The following is a 23,185-nucleotide window of genomic DNA, read 5'->3' on the forward strand; positions in this document are numbered from 1 at the left end:
CTAAGGGTTTTCCTTATAGTTCCCTGCCTGGTGTTTCTTCCCTTCCCCGTCTCCTGTGCCCCCCGTTAAAACGTTAAAGATTATTTAAAAATACATGGTTGGAAGTTAAATCAACTCCATAGAACAATATTTTTGTTATAGATACTAATCGTTATTTGTTGGTATGCGTTCGCTACTTAAACTATCATGTACTGTATTTATGTAAAATCTCCCTGTTTCTTCGGACATGGAACACGGAACCTTACACGCTCTCTGATTTACTGTTTAATAGAGATTCAAATAAGCTTATGATTGTATACGTTATCAAAAAGGCAGTGACAAAGTCAATTTTGCATTTTAATCACAGAGATTAGATCTTAGTGAGATAGGAAAGATATTCATATTTTAAAGAAGGATTTTTGAACCATCGCTCTCCCTATCGATAGAAACTAACTTTTTTTTTGTTATTATTAACAAGCTTAGGTATACACAGTAATGTGCTGCTACCCTATTCTATATGAAAGATTACACAGTGTATATCAAAAACTAGCTATAAGTTCATTAAATATTCCCATCTCACAGGATGGTTAGTTATACATGGAATCAGGGGATAACATACCAGCCTCAATAAAAAAAAAATCAAATGTGACTAACAAGAACACCACTTACGGGCTATTCATGCCCGTGCTACCTTTTGGGTGGCTTAATCCTCATCAATCAATCACAAGAAACAAGGGATACATCATAGGGGGCTATTCATTACCTGCAATACATATCGATATCCTAGCCTAATTCTGGCAATTACAATGTCACACTGTCATTGTGACACTAGTGGAAGTTTTATGCTGTCCGTTCATATAATTCTCGATTCTAAACATGTTTACTTAGTTTAGTTCATTAATTATGCACCCCATATATCATCTTGTGGGCGGTAGTGGAAAAGGTTACAGAGGCACATAAACATGTCATAGCTCTTTATACTCTTGCTTTCTGGCTTTTGTGTGTCAGTGACTGCTCTTCTGTCTTCCCTAATTTCCTAAAATATTGCGGCTTTGACAGAAGAGATTGGAATGCCCGTATCCCACTCAACTTCAGGCTTATCACATTCAGTTTTAGCTGCCTTGTTTGTGTCATCATGCTGGACAACACCTATATGAGATAAATCCATCCAATCCATACAAATGAGACTTTGAAACTCCTACTGTTTGCAATAATAATGTTGTTTATAATAGATGTTACAACTACAACCTTTTGAAGATCAATGCTAATTTTATCTAGATAATGTAATAAACGAAAGTTTTCTATGTCAACAGAAAGGCAGAAATATAAGCTACACTTGAAATACTTGTCATAAATATAACTGAAGTGAAAGCGAAGATATATGCATTTGATACTGTACAGTTTCTTGATGGCTTGCTCTAAGAGTGTGAAGCCCTTCACACCAGCCTATAAATTGTGTAATTTATTTCCATATATGCTAATTAACCTTAAAATCTATATGTCAGAAGGAAGGAAGATGTAGACGTTAATGTGACAACATTTCAAGAAATATCTCTCTTTTAAAGTTAAATAATACAATCCTATCGCCGGTGTCCGGACACATGAAAGCTACTTAGGTATCAGTGGCCAGCCAGGTGGAGATCACAGGCTGTACAATACTGATAAATTATGTAATTCACAGATACGTTGATAAATATTAATGTTTTATATTTTATTAAAAATACAGATATATACTTTGTTTCATACGTTAAATGTAACAATATTTCAGTATATATTATATAAGCATAGTATATATAATTCAGTATATACAATATATAATAAGAGTGTCAGACCACGGATGAAGAATTGAAACAGGAATTTCCTTTAGTACTTTCTTATATTAATACATCTTCAGAGCGAACCATTCCTTCTGAAGATGTATTAATATACGAAAGTACTTAGAGCATTCTATTGTGGTTTTAATATTGAACAATTATACATATACGAAACAGACAAATCTGGTGTCCGAAATAGTAAAAATATTAGTGTGCGATGTGATCAATGTAAGGGGGATATTGGGTGTGCCTCGTATCCCCTACAACAACAAGAAGTTCGAGAGCGATGAGGCCGCCACCTATTAGCTTCAGGATGTCGTCGAATCTAAATCAACAATATACTACCGCCGCTACTTTCTCGGAAACGTAAGTACCTGCCGCTTTACTTCTCTCACCCTGCCTAGCCTGGCCTGGCCTGACCTGGCCTAGCCAGACCTGACCAGACCTGACCAGACCTGACCTGGCCTAGCCTTACCTAGCCTAGTCTGACCTGGCCTAGTCTGACCTGGCCTGGCCTAGCCTGACCTGGCCTAGCCTGACCTGACCTGGCCTAGCCTTACCCAACACTAATCACCACACTTGACAGCCCAAACGAATCGCAAATAAGTACACGTAACAAGTCATATGCCCGGACACTCTTTCACCTTGGGGACTGAGTGGTAACTATTGTATAGAAGAGCCGGCTCCCTGAGAGTGGTAAGAGGGCGTGATAAGAGGCTAACGTGTGGTCTTGAAGGAAGTCGATAAAGCAGACAATTTTCAAAAGGAAGGTCAGCATAACGAGCAGACAGGAATGGACAGACAGTCGGTTATCCCATAATGTGTAATACGCCCCGCACAGCATGGGTGGAGTGGGGGGGAGAGGGGTTGTAGCAGGGCACAGTATGGTGATGGTGCGGGTGAAGTACACACTCACTGAATTCCTGCCATCAATAATTGTTTTCATAACGATTAGAACAATGGCATCCCTCCAGCCACCATCCTTCCACTGACCCCCTCCTCTGGTCCTCCACCTCAGACAATAACCCCCCACACCCCCTCTCCCTTCCAGACATCAGCATGTCAAAATCAGTACCATAATGTGTTTAAACTATTTAAACTAAGTCATTGTGTATCTCAAGGTATCTTAATTCATTTGAAAGTGTACATGTGCATTCGTTCATATACTCGCCTAATTGTGCTTGCTGGGGTTGAGCTCTGGCTCTTTAGTTCCACCTCTCAACCGTCAATCAACAGGTGTACAGGTTTCTGAGCCTATTGGGCTCTATCATATCTACACTTGAACCTGTGTATGGAGTCAGCCTCCACCACATCACTTACTAATGCATTCCATTAGATATAATCATATATGATTACACATAATCATAATCATTCCATACACATAATCATATATGTGTACATCAACGTATACATACATGCGTATATATACCTCATATTAAAATACTGATAAACGAATGACCATGAACAAATTAATTTATAATTGTAGCATTATATATAATTTTAATAGACTAATTACGTGTTTATACATTTGAATGGTCCAGACAGGTGGCCAGCCTTGGCCATATACACTTCTGGTAGGCACAATGACCTCATGTTAGACCCTTGATAGATTATGTGAGAGAGAGAGAGAGCTGGGGCAGGGAGGTGCGTGCCCCAGGGAGATAATCCATGCCCATGCCCCGCCTCGAGGTCAGTTCTCGAGTCACACCAAGAATAACAATCGAGCAAGTTGTCCTGACCAGGATGTGGCATATTAGGGAGGGTTGAGGAATAGGAAGCCTGTCTGATAGGGCTCTTGGCAAGCAGCTCTCCCTCAGTCTACCTATCTATATGGAAGAAATGTATCTAGGCCCTCCTCCCCTCTGCCTATTCTCTCTCCCCCACCTTTCTTCCTTCATTTCCTCCCTCCTTCCCTCCCCCTCACTGGTGAGAGAGTAGGAGTGTGAGAGTGGTTAGAGAACTCGTAGTTCTCACGCTCGTGAAATTGTCTGCGACCCTGGAGGAGTAGAGCGGAGGGGGGGGTGAAAGTAGGTGACGATGGAGTAGTAGAGGGGAGCATTATATGCAGTGAACGTAGGTGTCTATGGAAGAGTACATCATAGAGGAGGGTGAAAGGAAGGTGACGATGGAGGAGGAGAAGGGAGGGGGTGTGAAGGTAGGTGATGATGGAGGAGTAGAGGGGAGGAGGGGGGCAAAGGTAGGTGTCTATGGAAGAGTACATCATAGAGGGGGGTGAAGGTAGGTGGCGATGGAGTAGAGCAAAAGGGGTGGGGGTTGAAAGTAATCCTGAGTTTAATTTTTTACTTATATATAGTGTCACCTCGGCTTACGAATGAATATTTATGAACTTTTCGGGTTACGAGCCTAATTTCTTCAAAAAATTTGAATCGGGTTACAAACTTTGCCTCGGGAAAGGAGTTTGTTGATATACGTATGGGCTGACCTAGCGCGTGGTGGCATGGTGATCGCGCCTCAGTTTACCAGTGTCTCCTGCCTAGTAAGTATCGCGCCTGAATTCTTTGTAAAGCATTACATTTGTTTTGGGATTTTTGGCTATTTGAACATAAAATTTGTTATGATATATCTTGCCATGAGTCCCAAGAAAGCCAGTGGTAAGGTTCAAGCCAAGAAAACACATGTGAGAATGACCATAGAGGAAAAACAAGAGAGCATTCATAAACATCAAAATGGTGCACAGGTTGTTGAATTAGCTAGGCAGTACAACAAATCTATGTCAACAATATGCACTGTACTTGCTAAGAAAAAGGACATTATGAGCATTAAAGTGGCACAAGGCATATCAACAATCCCGAAACAAAGAACACAAACACTTGAGGATGTTAAAAAGTTTTTATTAATTTGGATACACAACAAGGAGTTAGCAGGTGATAGCATTTCAGAGGCCATCATTTGTGAGAAACCAAGGCATTTGCATGAAGACCTTTTAAAGGAAACCCCTGGAACGAGGGGGGGGGGGAAAGATGAATCAAGTTTGAAAATGTGAAAAGTTTGTGTGACAATAGAGCCTCGTGGAAAACTTTTGCTGTGGTCATTACCTGGTGGAATGCACCCAGGATGGAGTATCAGGGCTATACATCTTTTAAATCATAAAAGTAATAAACATTTCCCATCAACCTTACAAACAATATTAACCTATTTTCATGTATTTCCCCCATGTGCATTTTAACAAACTTGCTAAATTGCCTTTATCATTCTGTAAAATTTCAATTACAGTACTGTATGTATAATTGTGTTAGTATAAATGGACTGAATATTCTGAAATTGCTATTAATTTTACAATTTCAGATTCAAAGGTGGTCTGGACACCCAATTTGGTCAGATAGGTGAAGAGAGCATTTAGGGTAGTTCGAAGAGATGAAGATGGCCGCAATTGTGTTCGAAGAGGCAAACGCCCCCCTTTGCTCCTGACATTATGTTCAACCATTGACCTCTGCACACCTAACACAAGGTAGGTTGAAAACTCCTCCTTCATGTCATTGGTACATTAGCCAGAAACTCAGGGCTCATGTAGGAATATCCCTAAAAAAAAAAAAAAAGTGGCCCCAACAATGCATCCTCCAAGTCTGGAGGATGAGCAAGAGCATTGTCGAGAAGCAGGACCTTGAGTGTCAAACTTTTCTCTTGCAGATATTTTTTGATGGCAGGGCAAACCACTCCACATCACAGTTTTTCTGCACTTTATATATTTTTTAAAACTCTTGGATCTTCGGAATGATACACGAGCAAGGGTTTAATTTTCAAATCGCCACACAGCACAAGAGTTAGCCTATCCTGACACAAGTTAGCCCAAGTTAGCTTGTGTCCGGGCAGTGACGTCTCCTCTTGGGTAATGTATGTCCTCTTCGGCAATTTTTTCCAGAATAGCCATGTCTCCTCACAATTAAACACTTGTTGTGGAATATATCCATCAATACAGTATCTACAAAATCTTTAAAATCACGAACAAATCTTTCAGCCCCTACTTTGTCTGAGCTGGCACCCTCACCATGCCTCACAACACTATGAATACCACGTCTTTTTTCAAAATTTCTCAAACCATCCCCTACTCACCTTAAACTCTTTCGTATCTGCAAAACTCGTTCTAGGGGTTTTCTTTATAAGATCTTGCATGAAGATTTCATTGTTGACCAAACCACACACTGGAAATTGAATAGACGACGACATTTCGATCCGTCCTGGACCATTATAAAGTCGATTGTGATGAGATGAGGGAAGCAAGAGCATTAAGTAGGCAAGAGAGAGAGGTGAGGAGATGGCAAGTATGTACGTATGTACATGAATAAAACATGTACATACTTATACATAACGTGTGTAAATAGTGGAAGGGGGAAGGGGGGGGGAACCTCTATGCTTGGATACAGTTATCTAAGTGAATACTTAGATTTATACAGTAGAATAACTACCTTCTTTTCCTTAGTCAAAAAGGTTGCTTGTTTATTTCTAGGGACTTGTATTTTCTTTTATTTTTAACTGCAGCAACTTTCAGTGAATGATAGATTCTTACTGAAAGGACCTTTACTTCATTGTTGTTGCTTTATGGTCATCTCATTGTGTACAGGGATTCCGCGAAGCTTTTGGGGTTAGTCTTTGACACTCGTTTGTCTTGGTCAGCCCATATCTCTTGCCTCCGAGTTGAATGCTCTAAGGCCCTTAACCTCCTTAAGGTTTTGTCCCATACTTCTTGGGGAGCGGATAGGCGCACGCTCCTCTATTTGCACTCCTCTCTCGTCCTGTCTAAACTCAATTATGGTTGCCCTGCATACTCTTCTGCTTCTCCTTCTACTCTTCGCCATCTTGATGCTTTGCACCATACTGGGTTGCGTCTCGGCTCTGGTGGCTTTCGTTCGACTCCCGCCCTTAGTTTGTATGTTGACACTGGCTTTCTCTCTCTTCAGGACTGCCGTGATCGCTACTGTCTTCGCTGTCTTGCGTGGTCCTTCCAACATCCTTCCTCTCGCCTCTGTCGTGCATTGACTTTTCCTCCTCCTGTGGTTCCTGTTCCTCTTCATTGTCTCCCACTTTCTGTCCAGTTATCTCGCTTACAGGATTCTCTTTCTGTTCATATTTCTAATGTTTCTCCTCGTATTGTTCCTTCATTACCTCCGTGGAGAGTCCCCCTTCCCAAGTTTTCTACGTCCTTGACTTGTATTACTAAAGCCTTTACCCCTCCTACAATTGTGAAAAGCCTCTTCCTTGAGCACTTTTCTTCGCACTCCCACTCTATTTCCATCTTCCCTGATGGGTCTAAGTCTGCGGATGGTGTGGGCTACTCTGTTGTTTTTCCTGACCGTACTTACATGTGTTGCCTCCCTTCGGAGGCTAGCGTCTTTACGGCAGAACTTTATGCTATTCTCTATGCTCTTCGTCTCTTGCTTTCTCGTTCCTCCTTTGTGGTTGTAGTTGATTCTCGTAGTGCCCTCATGGCTCTAGGGTCCTTTAATCCTGTCCATCCGGTGGTCATTGAGATTCAACATTTACTAGAAATAAAAAACAGCCAATTTAAATCAGTAGAGTTTTGCTGGGTTCCCAGCCATATTGGTGTTTCAATGAGCGTGCGGATGCTGCCGCTAAGGAAGCTATCCGTTCTTGTCCCATCTCCCGTAAAGGTATTCCTTATTCCGACTTTTATCCTGTTATTCATTCTTCCCCGTTGGCAGGGTTGTTGGTCCTCTGTGGTTGGTAACAAGCTGCGTACTCTCAAACTTAGTGTGTCCCCGTGGCCTTCCTCCTACCACCGTAACCGGCGGTGGGTTGGTCATACCCGCTTAACCCACGGTCACTTAATGGAGCGCCGCACTGCTCCTTATTGTCCGAATTGCGTTGTCCCTCTTACAGTTGTGCATATCCTTGTTGAATGTTCTGACTTCCAGGACGAGCGTGTGTCTTGCTTTCCGACCGTCCCTCGCAGTCACTTGTCCCTCGATAGAATTCTAGGTGAATCGGATACTTTTGATATCGTTCACCTTATGCGTTTCTGTTCTCGTATTGGCATTCTTGGTGATGTTTAGCACCCTCTGATTATTTCGCACTTTGATGGTGCTACATGGCCTTCCCGGTTTGGTGCCTTCTTTTGGTAATTACCTTACCTTCATTGTTGTTTCATTTTAATGTGGTAGTTGTGATATGGATTGTTCTGGCTCACGTGCAAGGTCTTTGATTTTTTTCTGTTTTATATTAAGAAATTGCCAGTCTTGTTACTATTTGTAGAGTTAGAGATCTGCATTAAGGCCTCAATATTATATTCTTTATTTTTTTTATAACATGTTATCAGCAATTTTTGTGGTTGGTAATATTTAGATTAATGTCTGATGTATATGACAAGGGTTAAGACCCCTTGTGGTATGACAGCATTTTTCCCAGTCATTTCTTTAACAAATGAAAGGGTCCTCGTAACCATTCTTTTGTCCTTTCTACCATGTACCTGTTTGTTGCTTCTTGGTCTTTCATTTGGTACTTTGGCTATTAAAACAATGGCCTTTGGTAATGTTGCAATTACCATTTCTAAAAAAAATGAGCAGGTTCATTAGGCAGGGTTTGTTTTTAGCAAAAAGTTTTACAAAAAAAATTCCATTCTTTCAGGACCTTGCAGATGTTAGGTCAAACTAATTTACAGTAATCTGTTTTGCCCTTTCAAACAATGATGGTTTTAATCTAGGTAAAATATTTCAGAATATCTGAAGTTCAGCAGACAAATCATTTAAGAGCTTTGATTAAATTTAAGTTACCAAAGACTTTGTGAAAACCATGTTGTATAGATGCTTCAATGTCACTTTTCTAATGTTTTGTAAATTTAACAATGATCTTTGTACAAATTATGATTAAATTAACTAAAGCTTGGGTGTTGCATAGCTTTAAATTTACTTTCAAATATGAAAATTAAAATATTGACTAAAGTTTCTTCCACTTTAATATTTCAGACTAATTTGCAGTATTTGTTAGTTTATGTAAATTGAGTAGGTAGTCCACTTTTACATCTTTTCAATGCACCTATGTAACAAGTTACAAATAGGTGTAAATTTTACCAAGTATTTATTTTCAAAAGTAAAAAAAATTCAGATGTTTAAACACTGCATCAATAGTAGTAAACAATAATTTTCAGCATAATTTCAGGATAAGGTATATAAAGTAGTTTCATTAAAATTTTTATTAAATAAGTTTTACATATAGTATTTATAATACATCTAATATTTATTACTGTTTCAGGTTGTGGGACAGATGCTCCTAGATGAACAGAAGATCCAAAAGGCAAAGACAACTCAAGAGACAATCACCTGTAAAAGAAAAATAAACATTAAACAGGGACACTACTTTTATTATCACCAATGCCTAATAATAAGCCCAAAAAATCCTAACAGCCAATCTTTTAAGATTGGCTCAGCAAGGCCTATCCCTTCCTCTGATTTTAGTGCAGAGCTTGTTCCCTGAATGGGTGCATTACATCCACCACTTTAGTGCCATCAACACATTGTACATATGCTTTACTGAAAGCACTGTACAATGCATGCCAGGCACTAAGGTTTTAGATGCATTCACCCATTCAGCAAACAAGCCCTGTGAGAATTAACAATGTAACCATTGTTAAGGGTCCCTAAACCTATGCAAATCTAGTCCATCTATTAGATGGGTAGTAGAGCAAAGCCCTGAAAAAGCCAAGCCAGGGAATTCTGCAGGACTGCCTGGTCCCCTTTCATGAAATGGGGGTAGGATCAGTACAAACTGCATCATCCCCCATGGGTTGTAATAGGAGGACATGGTTACACACCTATAAATGGACTAGATAAGAGAATTAAGATTAGGTCATTGATATAGCCAAAACATCAAATTCAAACTCGCCCACTTTTGTAGATTTCCTTTTGCAGAGTAAAGGAGCCTCACTCCAAGCCAGTCCATGCATCATAATCACTTTCACCTGAAAAATATTTCAACAAATTAATTTCAGATTTAAAGCCAAACTATGTAAGAGAGAGATTCTGAATAGCAAGTGCCAATAGGCACTGGCTTATGGCAAAAGATTCTGTACCAATAGAACTATAAGCCACACTTACTTTCTCCCTCCCCCCCCCCTTCCTCCCAACTGTTCAGTGTCAAAAGGGAGGGGGGGGGTGTCCATTTACCGTACCACTTACATTTTAGTGTGGGCTTCATCCACTATTCTGATGTTAGCTGGAACATTTGTGCCAGCTGCTGGTTTGAAAGAGAGGCATACCATGTGCCAATTCAGGAAGCTTTCCACGTTCCTCACTGCATGTCAGCTCAGGACCTCACTACCATGTTGGGAGGCAGTTGAAGACCAACAAATCAACATCCCAGGCTGGAGAGCAGTGCCAGCTCGGGGAGAATTTACCACCTGCAAAAAATTTAATACTCTTAACAATCTACACCATCTATCTCATCTTTACCTAGCCCCCAAACCTTACATTTGTCAGCATTAAACTGCATCTGGTAGTCTTAACCATTTCAAAACTATATAGGGCATCGGTATTTTTTATTTGCCAATTCTGCAACTATTGCAGTCTAAACCATAATCTTGCGAATAACCGAGGTCCAAGGAGAGCTTTTAGGCACTACTTACAACACTTCTCCCAACTTAACCCCATTTATACTAATTTCCTTTGGTATAGCCATGACCTAATCAACTTCAGTCAGCATTCCCAATGATCCGAGCCCCTATCAATTTTGCGCCACTATCAAAATCTCTGCTGAAGTCAAGGTACACAAAATCACAAACCTTATCACCATTTCCTCAACTATGCAACCTAATCCACGAACATTTAGTAATAAAACTATGAGATTCATGTATCTAGTCATGTTTCTCAAAAAGTAGAGAAATGGCACTTGCAATGTTAGATTCTAGTAACTTTCCTCACAATAGACTAAGCTAATTGGTCACTAACTTAAGCGTTAAAGTTAATTCAAACTTTTCCTTTAAAACTTGCTATATTAGGAACTTTCCACGACCGGCCTTTACCAGACATAATTAAATAGGGTAAAAACGGTATATTAAATGTAGTAAAACTACGGTAAATTCAATATGATAAACTTGCATTCTTTAAGCATGGGCTGCATAGTAAGTGAACTAAACTAAATGTTAAGCACCCTGGCAAACCACTTCGTTCTATTCAATTTATTTAATCACTTTGTCCGGCTAGAATTTTTAGATTAAAGGAACACCCTCCCTGGTAACGGCTGAACTAGTTAACCAAATACAAATATTTAGGTAAAATACTTCCATAAAACCAGTCTACTTCCCCCACCAGTAGACTTGTTCAGCTAAAGGCATAATGTAATGTTCCACTTTAGTAAATAAAGACTTAAAAAAACACTACCCAATCTGTGTAGTTACCGGTTACCTGACATTCTACGCTTAAAATAACCCATCTATTCCCCATAATTGTTCGATATAACTTACCTCTCACCCGCTGGTCGAGTACACAGCAGTATATATCCTCCTCCATCACTCACCGCGTGGATACTATTTCACTCTGGCCGCAAATTGCCTCAAATCACCTACGTTGTCCATAAACATATATAGAAGAGCAACTGACCGTAACACGTATAGCGATCATCACATAACGTGGGAACTTTAGTAGTACTGCTGTCAAAACATAGATGGCGCCAGGACAAACGGTAATTCCTATGGACTCGCCTAGTTATGCGTAGGGAATTGAGCTTCAGCTGTTTGGTCCCGCCCCTCAGCTGTATTCACCTAGTTGTACTCACCTAATTTGTGCTTGCAGGGGTTGAGCTTTGGTTCTTTGGTCCCGACTCTCAACCGTCAATCAACAGGTGTACAGGTTCCTGAGCCTATTGGGCTCTATATATCACATCTACATTTGAAATTGTGTATGGAGTCAGCCTCCACCACATCACTGCTTAATACATTCCATTTGTTAACAACTCTGACACTGAAAAAATTCTTTCTAATATCTCTGTGGCTCATTTGGGTACTAAGTTCCCCTTGTTCGTGTTCCACCCGTGTTAAAGAGCTGTCTTTGTAACTATCAAAATGCATATATCTTTACTTTCACTTCAGTTATATTTATGACAAGGGATTTAAAATTTGCCTATATTTCTGCTTCTCTGATGACATTAAAAACTTTCGTTTATTACAGTATCTACATAAAATTAACATTTATCTTGCAGGCGATGAGTCACAATAACGTGGCTGAAGTATATATCTGCCATTAGTCGTATATATCTGCCATTCTCAAGTCGACAATCGACTTGAGAATGGTCCAGGACGGACCGAAACGTCGTCGTCCCTTCAATTTCTAGTGTGTGGTCTGGTCAACATTTATCTTCATTAGGTTGTAGTTCTCATCAATAGGGAGAGCGTCGGTAAAAAAAAAAAATTGTTTAAATATAAATATCTTTCCTCTCTCAATAATATGCCCGAAACGCTATGCGTACTAGTGGCTTTAGGTATTGTATGTACTAGCTCTATCTATAAATCCAATATTAGGTTTGTAAATCGACTATTTAAGAACACTGTTATTCCCCAAAACGGTGGGTTTTCTGAGTGGAAGAGAACGTATGTCTGGAAGCTGACTTTAACCGCCCCAAGCTGCGCGCGCATTGAGCCAAGGTTATATAAACCGGGACGGAGACGGCGTGGCCCCTATTGGAATGCAGAAGCCTACGTTCAAGTTCAAGTTCAAGTATGTTTATTGAGATAAGCAATAAATACATCTCAAAGGGATAGAGTAGCTTAGGCTATTTCTACCCCCCTCTACTTCAAGTCCCTCAAGGGGCGCACAAATTCAGTGAGTACAAATAGACATATAACAGTACAAGAATCCCATTTAACATTGCATACAGCAAGTACAGCATATAGTTGTTACATTCTTGTAGCTCCTAAGTATACTGTCTATTATACCATTATCACACATCCAAACAATTTGATGTGGTACACTATTTATTTCCTTATTTCTATATTTTTCAATAAGGTGACACTCTAATACATAATGTTCTAAGGTGTGGGCGTACGGCATACTACATAATTTACACTCCTTATCTTTTTCACTGACATCAACACCGTATTGCCAGATATATTTATATCCTAATCGTAATCTCATGTAAATTGAATCCTTCCAAGTAGACTTTCCTTTACCATAATTAAGTGAAGGACGAATTTGTATTTATTATTGAATAATTCTTAAGTGTGTTACTACTGTCCACCATTGCCATTCTCTTTATCATTTCTTCACCCTCCTGAATCACCTTGAGTCTTGTTTTTATTTGTTTCAAGGTTAACTGACATACAACATCAACAAGAGTTTTTTCAGTGGCTCTCTTCGCTATGTCATCAACTACCTCATTCAACAGTATTCCCACATGTGAAGGGATCCACATGAATCTTACTTTATACCCAGTTTTTTCTAGTCTCTTAACATTCTCTCTACACTCTATCACAATATTCTGATATACTGGGCGTCTGCTATTTAAAGACTCTAACGCTCCTCTGCTGGCAATAAAGAAGCAAGCATTTTTACCACATTTGACTACTTCCTGTAATCCTGCTAATACTCCTTGGAGTTCAGCCTGCGTTGAAGAGACATTGTCAGTTAAGCAGCGTCCAATAACAGTATCTACAGTGCCGATGTCAGTGTACTCCCTGATCAAGACTCCACATCCTGCCTTCCCATCCCTAGCTACTGACCCATCACAATATACATGTAGAGTGTTTTCCGTAGGCAGTTTTCTAATTATACAATCATATGTTGCCCTCAGCTCTCCTATTTCATACATACTTTTTTTCTTATGCAAAGGAGTAATTACTACATCTACATTACAATCCTCCCATGGTGGTGTAAATTTTCTCTTGGGCACAGCAATACACTCTGTAATAACATCATACTTTATAACATAATTTATTCATATATATACTCTCTTCTTCATCATACACTGTTCACTACTTCCCACCTTTTGAACCGAGAGGATTAATTCATTAGCTCCCCCACCTCTCATTAATCTAATGGCAGAGGCTACATTTATCTCTGAAATTCTATCCCCAATACTCTGCAGATTCAACTCCATCCTCATTATCTCTATCATAGCATTTCTTGGGCATCCTAAGATAATTCTCATTGCTTCATTTTGTACCTTCTCCAACTTGCCCATCCTACCTTTACCAAAACAAGAAATGACAGGTACAGCATAATCAATAAGAGATCTTACAGTACTCAAGTATAACGCTCCCTTGCTATCCTCTTCTTATTCCTATTACTATCTCCTTCGGTGGTTATAATGGGAGCTGCCTCGTATGGGCCAATAGGCCTTCTGCAGTTCTCATTATTACTACTATCCCCTACACCTTACTTTCCTCCTCAGCTTCTCTAGCCTATTTATTGCCTGTCCCTACCTGTCCTCATTAAGCCACCTCTTGGGTGGCTTAATCTTTATCAATCAATCAATTTGTCCTCATCACAATCGACTTGAGAATGGTCCAGGACGGACCGATACGTCGTCGTCCCTTCAACTTTTAGTGTGTGGTCTGGTCAACAACCTCAAGTATAACATTCGTAGCACAGGGACTCCCACTCCCGTTCCACAGCATGCCAAAGCCTTCAGAGGTTGTAATCTCTTCCGTCATTGACACAACAGTCTGTTCATCTCAGCTTCCAAACTCTCATGGGTAGTTCAAGTGAATTTATATCCATTCTATAATATGGCGACCAAAACTGAACTGCATAATCTAAATGGGGCCTAACTAGAGCAAGATATAGCTTGAGAACCACACCAGGTGTCTTGTTACTAACGCTGCGATTAATAAATCCAAGTGTCCGATTTGCCTTATTACGAACATTTATGCATTGATCCTTTTGTTTTAAATTCTTACTAATCATAACTCCCAGATCCCTTTCGCAATCCGACTTCGCAATCACAACACCATCTAGCTCGTATCTTGTAACTCTATCATCATTACCTAACCTCAGAACTTTACATTTATCAGCATTAAACTGCATCTGCCAATCCTTTGACCATTTCAAAACCCTATCTAGATCAACTTGAAGTGATAGTGAGTCCTCCTCCGAATTAATTTCCCTACCGATTTTCGTATCATCGGCAAATTTGCAAATGTTGCTACTCAAACCTGAATCTAAATCATTTATATATATTATAAACAACAGAGGTCCCAGGACAGAGCCTTGAGGCACTCCACTTACAACATATTCCCACTCTGACTTGATTCCATTTATACTAACTCTCTGTTTCCTTTGGTATAGCCATGCCCTAATCCAGCTTAATATAGCACCCCCAATACCATGAGACTCTATCTTTTTAATCAGTCTTTCATGTGGCACTGTATCAAAAGCTTTGCTAAAGTCAAGGTATACAACATCGCAATCCTTACCACTATCAACTGCCTCAACAATGCTAGAATAAAAAGATAACAAATTTGTTAAACATGAACGGCCATTTATAAAACCATGTTGCGACTCAATTATTAATTTATGTTTTTCAAGATGAAGACGAATTTTATTTGCTATTATAGATTCGAGTAACTTTCCCACAATAGACGTTAGGCTAATTGGTCGATAGTTAGACGCAAGTGATCTATCTCCTTTCTTAAAAACTGGTATCACATTAGCAACTTTCCAAAACTCTGGCACTCTGCCTGACTCTAATGATTTATTAAATATGGTTGACAGTGGGTCACAAAGCTCCGCTTTGCATTCGTTAAGCACCCTGGCAAACACTTCATCCGGCCCTGGGGATTTGTTTGGTTTGAGTTTTACTATTTGTTTAAGAACATCCTCCCTGGTAACTGTTAAACTCGTCAACCTGTCCTCGTCCCCACCCACATAGACTTGTTCGGCTGAAGGCATATTGTTAAGTTCCTCTTTAGTAAATACAGATACAAAATATTTATTAAAAATACTACTCATCTCTTCATCACTATCTGTTATTTGACCTGTCTCAGTTTTTAATGGACCTATCCTTTCCCTAGTCTTAGTACGATATAACTGAAAAAACCCTTTAGGATTTGTCTTTGCTTGCCCTGCTATGCGAACTTCATAGTTTCTTTTTGCTTTCCTTATCTCTTTTTTAACATTTCTAACCAGTTGTACGAATTCCTGTTCTAAAGTGACCTCCCCATTTTTAATCCTTTTGTACCAAGCTCTCTTTTTACCTATCCAACATATAAGCCTAAATATTTATATATATTAACTCTCTCTATATTTTTATCGTTTATTTTCAAAACAATGGGGCTCCGACTTCTACATTCAAACTTAGTTTTGTTTTCATTATCCACCAATCCCATATGGTGACACAGGTTTCCGAAATTGTCCAACACTGTTTGAACCTTTGAAATATCTTTGCCCTGAAACAAAATATCATCGGCATATATGATCGGAGTTACCCCATTTGAGTATCTCTCAGATGCTATCTTATTCATTAGTACATTAAACAGGGTGGGACTCAACACTCCTCCCTGAGGTGTGCCGAGTTCAAAAGACCTCACACCTGACATACAACCTTGATACCACACCTGAGCCTTCCTGTCGTAAAGATAATCCCCTATCCAGCGCAATAATTTTCCTTTAACACCAAGACTAGCTAATTCATATAAAATAACCTCTTTGTTGGCTTTATCAAAAGCTCCTTGTAAATCAATGAAAATTCTATAATAATCATTTTCATTAGCTAGACATTTAATAATACAATCAGAGGTACTTCACTAACCACAGCAATAGAGAGGCTGAGTGTAAGCTGTTGCATTATAGTCTCCAGGGAAAGTTCACTGCTACGAAATTTGTCCATATCTGTGCACCGAGCCCTTCACCCCATGTTGTGGCCCTGACTCCAAATTATCAGACACAAGGGAGACTTCCGTAGGCTTCATGTTTCTGTTATTAGATACTATGGAAAGTTCAGCTTGTTAAATTTTCGACACTTTCAAATACTTTTTTATGGCTATATTTGTCTATATATCATTAAACTCAAGTTACCTGAGGGCCATTAACACACTAGTGGCCTCGACGAGGGCAGGAAGCCGGCGGGTTGTCAAAGGTCCCCCATTTGCCCTGATTTTTTCCATCTGGATTTTAAAATTAAACAGTACTGGTATCTACGGCTTTGACGGGTAGGCAGTCTCCTGGGTTTATGCATCCTTAATGAAGAACAATTACAGAACAATCTTTAACAAACCCTTCAGTGCACCAAAATGCACATTACCTGATTTTTTTACCTGAGAGCCACTAACCCTAGTGGCCTCGACGAGGACAGGAAGCTGGCGGCTTGTCGAAGGTCCCCCATTTGCATTGATGATCTTTTACAGGTATATTTTAAAACCCAACAGTTTTAGCAGTTACGGCATCAGCGGGTAGGCGGTTCTATGGGTTAATAACCCTGTGGGTGAAAAAGCATCTCCTGTTCTCAGTCCTACATTGTGGCTTGTTGAGTTTGAAACCGTTGTACCACGTTTGTGGTACATCTGACCTTCTGAAGAAAATATTAGGATCAACATCCTCTAACTTGTTAAGTATTTTAAAAGTTTCAATGAGAGCCGCCCTCTAATTGCTTGGTTTGCAGTGTTGTTAGCCCTGTGGCCTTCAAGCACTCTTAATACGAGAGATGACTTCGCTCTGGAAAGACTTTTGTTGCTTGGTGTTGCACCTTCTCCAGAGCAGCTATGTCCTTCTGAAAATGAGGCCTTCCATGCTTGGATACAGTAATCCAAATTGGGGCACACCATTGATTTATACAGTTGAACCATTACCTTCTTTTCCTTATAGTCAAAAGTATGCTTGATTATCCCAAGAGTTTGGTTAGCTTTTCTGACTGCTGCACCCACCTGTTGTTCAACTTTTAATGAGTGGTGGATTTTGACTCCAATCACAATACTGTAATTACAGAATCACAATTGTACCCATCAAAAAATTATGTAAGTTCGTGCACACTCTAGTTTGTTATATCCTTGTAGGTAATACAAGAATTTACTTTCAGATACGGATTCCAGAGAAATATGGCGCTTCTGAACCTTTACACACTGCATGAGGAACTTCAAGCTAAGACTAGTAGCTCTGGGTGGAGAGTGGTTGGCTTGTCAGGAGCAACTGGTGGTGGGAAGACTACTCTAGCGAACCAATTACTTGCGTCCCTCCCGACCACAACTCTTTATCTGACCCAAGATGAGTATATACTCCCTGACCACTCCAATGCTCATCTGAAAGCTCCTGAACCTCTAAAGGGTTATAACAAAGATTCTTTAGCTAGCATCGACATGACAAAGATGATTGCAGATATCAAGCAAATTCTGGCAACAGATGGAAGAGATATAAACTTTGTGGATTATGACGAGATACATAATCGGAGTAAAATTATTGGATCAGCATTAAATATACCAAGACCGCCATTTATTGGACACAAGGAAAAGTCACATCTTTCATCAGTACTGCTTCTGGATGGCTTTTTGTTGTTCAATCATCCTGAGGTGCCCCAGTTCTGTGATCTCCTCTACTTTATCACCCTAACTAAGGAACAATGTTTGGAGAGGAGGAAGATGAGGGTGTTCACCAATGTCAGTATGAACTCAGAACAGTACTTTGAACTGTGTGCCTGGCCTCAATATGAGCAACACTTCACCCAGATGTGCAACACAGTTAACAACATCCACTTTATCAATGGTGCTTCACAACCCCACATCACATACGAAAGGGTTTTTAAGGATATAATGCATATGCTGGGTGGAGATACCTGTTAATATGCAGCCAGTTCTCTAGCCTAATATGTTGCCTTTTTATGGAATCGACCAATGCGTTAAAAGAAGCAACATATCAACATTAAAGCACAAATTAATGTTTTACAGTCATTTACCTTAATAGATTGAAGCCTATGTTTTGTTTTGTACATTTATTGTAAGACAAAACTGTTGCATTTATTTTGCATAGTGCCAAATCAAGAGAATAGGCTGCAATATAAGGATTTGCTTTTATACCTGTTTAAATATTATGAGTTTACTGTACAGAGATTACCAACTAAATTATTAATGGTTGGGTAAACAATACTGGTTGACGGCTGCAAGAATGACAAAGATGACCCAAAAAGAGAATTTGAGTTACTTAATAAATTACATAGGACTTAACCACTTTTTTAAGCTATCTAAAGTTATACCTATGGGAAGACCAAACCTTAAAGTTAGCTTAGAAAACCAGAGAACAGAACAAGTAGGAACTGCTTCTGTAAAAGAACAATAAACTTGTATGTCTATTTTGTAAAATGACACATTTATCTATCCTAACTTAACCCTTCCTCATGTCTTTTTAAGCAATAATTTATTAAAAATAAGTTAAAAAATAATTAACACTGCAGCACATATTCATGTATGTTTAGGGAATAAGTATCTACCACTGAGATTTCATCGCTATACAAAACTGTACGTAATCTTCATTTCTCATATTAATACAGCCTTATTATAGGAAAATTCAGGTAAATTACTCAATTTTTAAAATATAATATACATGCTGGTCTGTTATTTTTCATTAATCCTTAAAGACCCATTTTAGATCTAATAATGTAACAAGTTCTACCATAAGTCAAAACAACCTTGCTAATGAAATGTGTGAAAATTACATCTTCAGCTTAAAGTTTCTTAACATAAGAATGTTTCTCCATAGAGAGAGAAAAAACAAGCTCAATACAGTTAGTTGAACAGTCCTCTGCAAGAATTCAATTTGAGAGATAAACACTGACATCATAGTATTAAACAAAATCTTGGTTTCAGACAGAGATGGATTAAGGCATTTTGTAAATTTCCTGAAGCACTATTATGTGCCATATTTTACTTTCATGATCTTCACACATCCTGCCAATTCCATGTGCTGAAACCCATGGAAAACAGCAACCAGTGGGTTAGATTTTCAACACATTCATTCATTTTAATATTGATGAGCTACTGATTGAAATAAAGATGCCACACCAAGCACATGAAAAGCATTTGGTTTCTGCCTTGAGTCCTCATTATTAGTGGAAACTATTTCAAGTAGAGCTGGCAAATTGATGGATGTCTATACAGATGACATTGAATCCATATTCACTGTGGTGTTTCTGTTGTTTAAATAAATGTTTCACAACACTAAGTCGGTGGCAGAATTACTGAAAACTTGGGTAACCAAATTACTTGTCAAAAATTTTCCTAATGAGAACATGACTTTTCATGGAAAGAGTTGGAGTGCCCTGTGCAATAATAAACACACGGGTTAAGCTCTTTCCTCGCCAAAATGTTGTGTCTTTCAACATGCTAATGTTTGTCAATACTGTCTAAGCTCACTTATCAGAATTATATGAGAAGGATCCCTGCCAGATAAGCCAGACATTCAGATAAGCAGAATTTTTACAGGGAAAGTCCAAAAATTACCATACTGTATTTAAAAAAAAGTTGTACCACCATAATTCTTATTTACACAAACACATTATAAATAAAAAAATATAATTTAAAAGAGAAACTGCAGCTTACCTTGTTGTAGTTTGTCTTCTTGTCTGATACTGTAGATCTTGAACATTTTTGTGACCTAATCTCCAGTTATCCAAATTTCTGTTCAGATACAAAGAAGTTTTGGCAGAAAATTATCCAAATTTGTGCCAGTCTGCGGTATCCGACCAAATCTCTGGTTACTGTATCTGAATTTGTTTGGATACTGCAAAGTTTTGCAAAATCTCATCCAAACCCAATTTTGGCTGAATAACCCAAAGTTCAGCAGGGTTCAGATAGCAGAGCTCATATAGTACACTGTACTGTACTTGGTACAGTAAAAGCTGTGCAGGTGAGAGGTAATTTTCCAACCCTAAAAGGATTAAAAGCTAAAATTAACAATGGGCCAGAGTCACCTATTATCACTGGCATTTATCAACATAGATTGGTTATTATGTTAAAGTTGGACTTTGAGAACACTATTAAAGACTGTCAAAATCAAGAGTGAAAAATATGTGTGTCTATCCCCTTCTGCCCTCTTCTCCTACATCATCACTAATCTATACAACACTGTAAGATCACTTCACACATAGTCGGTTCATCAACACACAATCCACCACTTTTCCCACTTCCCCTCTACCTTACAATATCCCTAATTCATAAGACTAAGAACACTTCACACATAGTTCAATATACAGTCTATAAAATCTAAGGACTAAAACATACCATCAAAGTTTTTTTTTAGTTTAACTCTTTAAAGAGTAAGCATTATTAAGATTTTTCTTAAATCTTGGCATGACCAAAATGATTTTCTGATGTGACCAATAATATAATTCAGTGTCATGTCATATGGTGTTGTGAGCTTATGTTTATAAAGATTGATGTAGCAACTCATTTAATTCCAAGATACTGGCATCACTTACATTCATCCCTGCCCTCAGAGAGCTTCATAGCCAATACAGTATCAAAATGGACCGTCATTGTTAAAGGCTTGAAAGTTTCAAGCTGATACAAAGGCATTCCATAGATATTGCAAGGACACCACAAATGTTGTAAAGGTAAGAATAATACTACCTGTATATGATCCTGTAAAGGAAATCTGACAATCATAAAGTATTCCTTTTGAGGATACTAAAACATAATAAATTATATAATTCAATTAGAACAGTTGTATACTTGTAGTACAACTGTTATTGTGTTCTGTTATTTTTTATCAATCCTTAAAGACCCATTTTAGATCTAATAATGTAACAAGATCCACCATAAGTCAAAACAACCTTGCTTGATTTTTTTAATTGATCAGTGGAATATAAGGTAGTAATCAATTTCCCAAAACAAAACTGCTCTCAATACTTAAATATTAAAAGTACAAAACTTTTTTCATTGGGTTTGCGGAACGGTTGGTTGCCCTGAGGTGGACGTCTTCGTATCAGCGTGGATCCCGTATCTTCTCTATGTGGCTCTGTTCCTTGATCGAGGCTCTCATGATGAGTGCCTTCCAGCTGGACTGATCGAGGTGAGGGTGTGGTTCATCCAGTTCAGTTGTTGCTCCGAGTATCGCCCTGACTGGAGGCACACTCGGGTAAGGTGGTCTTTCTGACTCCTTGATTGTCGGCTGAGCCTTGGTTTCCATACCCTTCTGGTATCTTCTGAAAAATGCCTGAGCTCTTGGTGCTTGAGCAGGGGCATTTTTTCATGGCTCCACCTTTTTCAGAGGCTCACTGCAGTGAAGTACGTTGCTGGTTTGACCACTGCCGATCCATATGCTTGGAATTTTTAATGTTTGATTACCACCATTTGTACAGTACGCAGGTTGCTGAATCATTGGTGTCTCACCCGTGTCTTTTGTCACTGAAATATTATGAAGTTTCTTAATCTCTTCATTCTGGTTGAGCTGTTGCCCCAGATTCTGTTCAGACTGTAGATGTTCTTTGGTAGAGTTCTTATGCTGGCTCATTTTTGGCAAGCCAAGCTGTGGTTTCTAGCTCAGGGTTCATTGTCTGAACCCATGTCATTTTCTGTGGCTCCAAGAATTGGCCTGAACATGTTTCTTGATGGTTCAAGGCTCTCCTGTACCACTCACTGTACGGTCTGTAAGTGGCTTATCGTTTGGTGTCTTGCGTGCAGCTTTCATTGCAGCAACATTTTTCTGAGGTTTCTTGATGCTTCTTCCATCCTTTTCTTTCTCATCGACATTTGACTTTCAAGGAGTCCCGCTGTTGGCATTCGGTGTCAACATATCGTTGGACCCATTTTGTAAGGTTTTTTCTTTTCACCTTTCACCTCTTTTTTTTTCATTTTTTCCGAGAACTTATGCTCTCGAGTCATATTGCTCTTTAGACAAGGTTTTGGTTGTTCTTTCTTCTCCTCAGTTTTGTGTGTCAAGGATTTATTTTTGTTGGCCTTCACTTCCGATTGTTGGGTTGGCGAGCTTCACACATTACTTCCGAAGCAGGAGTTTTGCTCTTTTGATCCTGGAGGTCATTTCTTCACTTACAGAATCTACTTCCTTCCAGGCTAAAAATAAGATGGCTGGTTTTAAGGAAGAATCCTTGGTGGTTTATGCTTGATGCTTTATTGGTTCAGCGTAGTTTGCATCACTTAATATGTCCAGTTGTGATCATGCATCATTACTTCATGCAACTAGTGGTGCAGGGGGGGAAAAACATTGTTCATGGATCTGGTGTTCTATCAAATGAATGATGTGTCAAAGCTAAGAGATCAAGGAGGAAGGCAAGCAGTCCCTTGATGGTGTGCTTCCTCGACAAGAGAACTGCTTCATGTCCAGGTGGTTCATTGTCTCATTGTCTATGCTTGTTTACATTACTGATAATGTTTTAGGCTTACCTACCTTTCTAGTGCCATTTTCTTGGTTAGTGCGATCTAGTATTCCTTGCTCCATGTACCTCTTTAGAGGGGGCTCAGCTTTTGGCCTCTTGTCCCCAGTAAGCTTACA

At 39.1% G+C, this 23,185-nt stretch overlaps 1 protein-coding gene and 2 long non-coding RNA genes across 5 annotated transcripts; 2 read left to right on the forward strand and 1 right to left on the reverse strand.

Moving 5' to 3' along the window:
• The first annotated feature begins 1,833 nt into the window (after positions 1 to 1,833).
• Positions 1,834 to 9,116, forward strand: LOC138351053 (uncharacterized). The gene is made up of 3 exons (XR_011222348.1): positions 1,834 to 2,159; positions 5,100 to 5,262; positions 9,018 to 9,116. It is a non-coding gene; the product is annotated as an uncharacterized lncRNA (long non-coding RNA).
• Positions 9,117 to 9,540: 424 nt separating this feature from the next.
• On the reverse strand, positions 9,541 to 11,380 carry LOC138351054 (uncharacterized). The gene is made up of 3 exons (XR_011222349.1): positions 11,224 to 11,380; positions 9,941 to 10,161; positions 9,541 to 9,723 (listed from the first exon to the last, which is right to left on the reverse strand). It is a non-coding gene; the product is annotated as an uncharacterized lncRNA (long non-coding RNA).
• A 1,000-nt stretch (positions 11,381 to 12,380) lies between these two features.
• LOC123764779 (nicotinamide riboside kinase 1) lies at positions 12,381 to 19,288 on the forward strand. 3 transcript variants are annotated; one of them, XM_069302615.1, is made up of 2 exons: positions 12,381 to 12,466; positions 17,766 to 19,288. In XM_069302615.1, the coding sequence occupies exons 1-2, from the start codon at positions 12,441 to 12,443 to the stop codon at positions 18,520 to 18,522; spliced, it is 783 nt and encodes a 260-aa protein (XP_069158716.1). In that variant the 5' UTR covers positions 12,381 to 12,440; the 3' UTR covers positions 18,523 to 19,288. The 3 variants fall into 3 exon arrangements, with proteins under 3 accessions (XP_069158716.1, XP_069158715.1, XP_069158717.1); XM_069302614.1 differs by having other exon boundaries at positions 12,397 to 12,472; XM_069302616.1 differs by having other exon boundaries at positions 12,408 to 12,577.
• The last annotated feature ends 3,897 nt before the right edge of the window (positions 19,289 to 23,185 follow it).

The sequence above is a fragment of the Procambarus clarkii genome, chromosome 48 (genome assembly GCF_040958095.1).
Source record: "Procambarus clarkii isolate CNS0578487 chromosome 48, FALCON_Pclarkii_2.0, whole genome shotgun sequence".
Classification (NCBI taxonomy): domain Eukaryota; kingdom Metazoa; phylum Arthropoda; class Malacostraca; order Decapoda; family Cambaridae; genus Procambarus; species Procambarus clarkii.

What these genes read in the sequence shown, in the direction of transcription:
- LOC123764779 (XM_069302614.1), top strand. Translation starts at nt 12,441, where the DNA reads ATGCAGAAGCCTACGTTCAAGTTCAAGTTCAA. An exon ending in ACGTTCAAGTTCAAGTTCAA is followed by an intron (nt 12,473 to 17,765) that starts GTATGTTTATTG and finishes ATTTACTTTCAG; the next exon opens with ATACGGATTCCAGAGAAATA.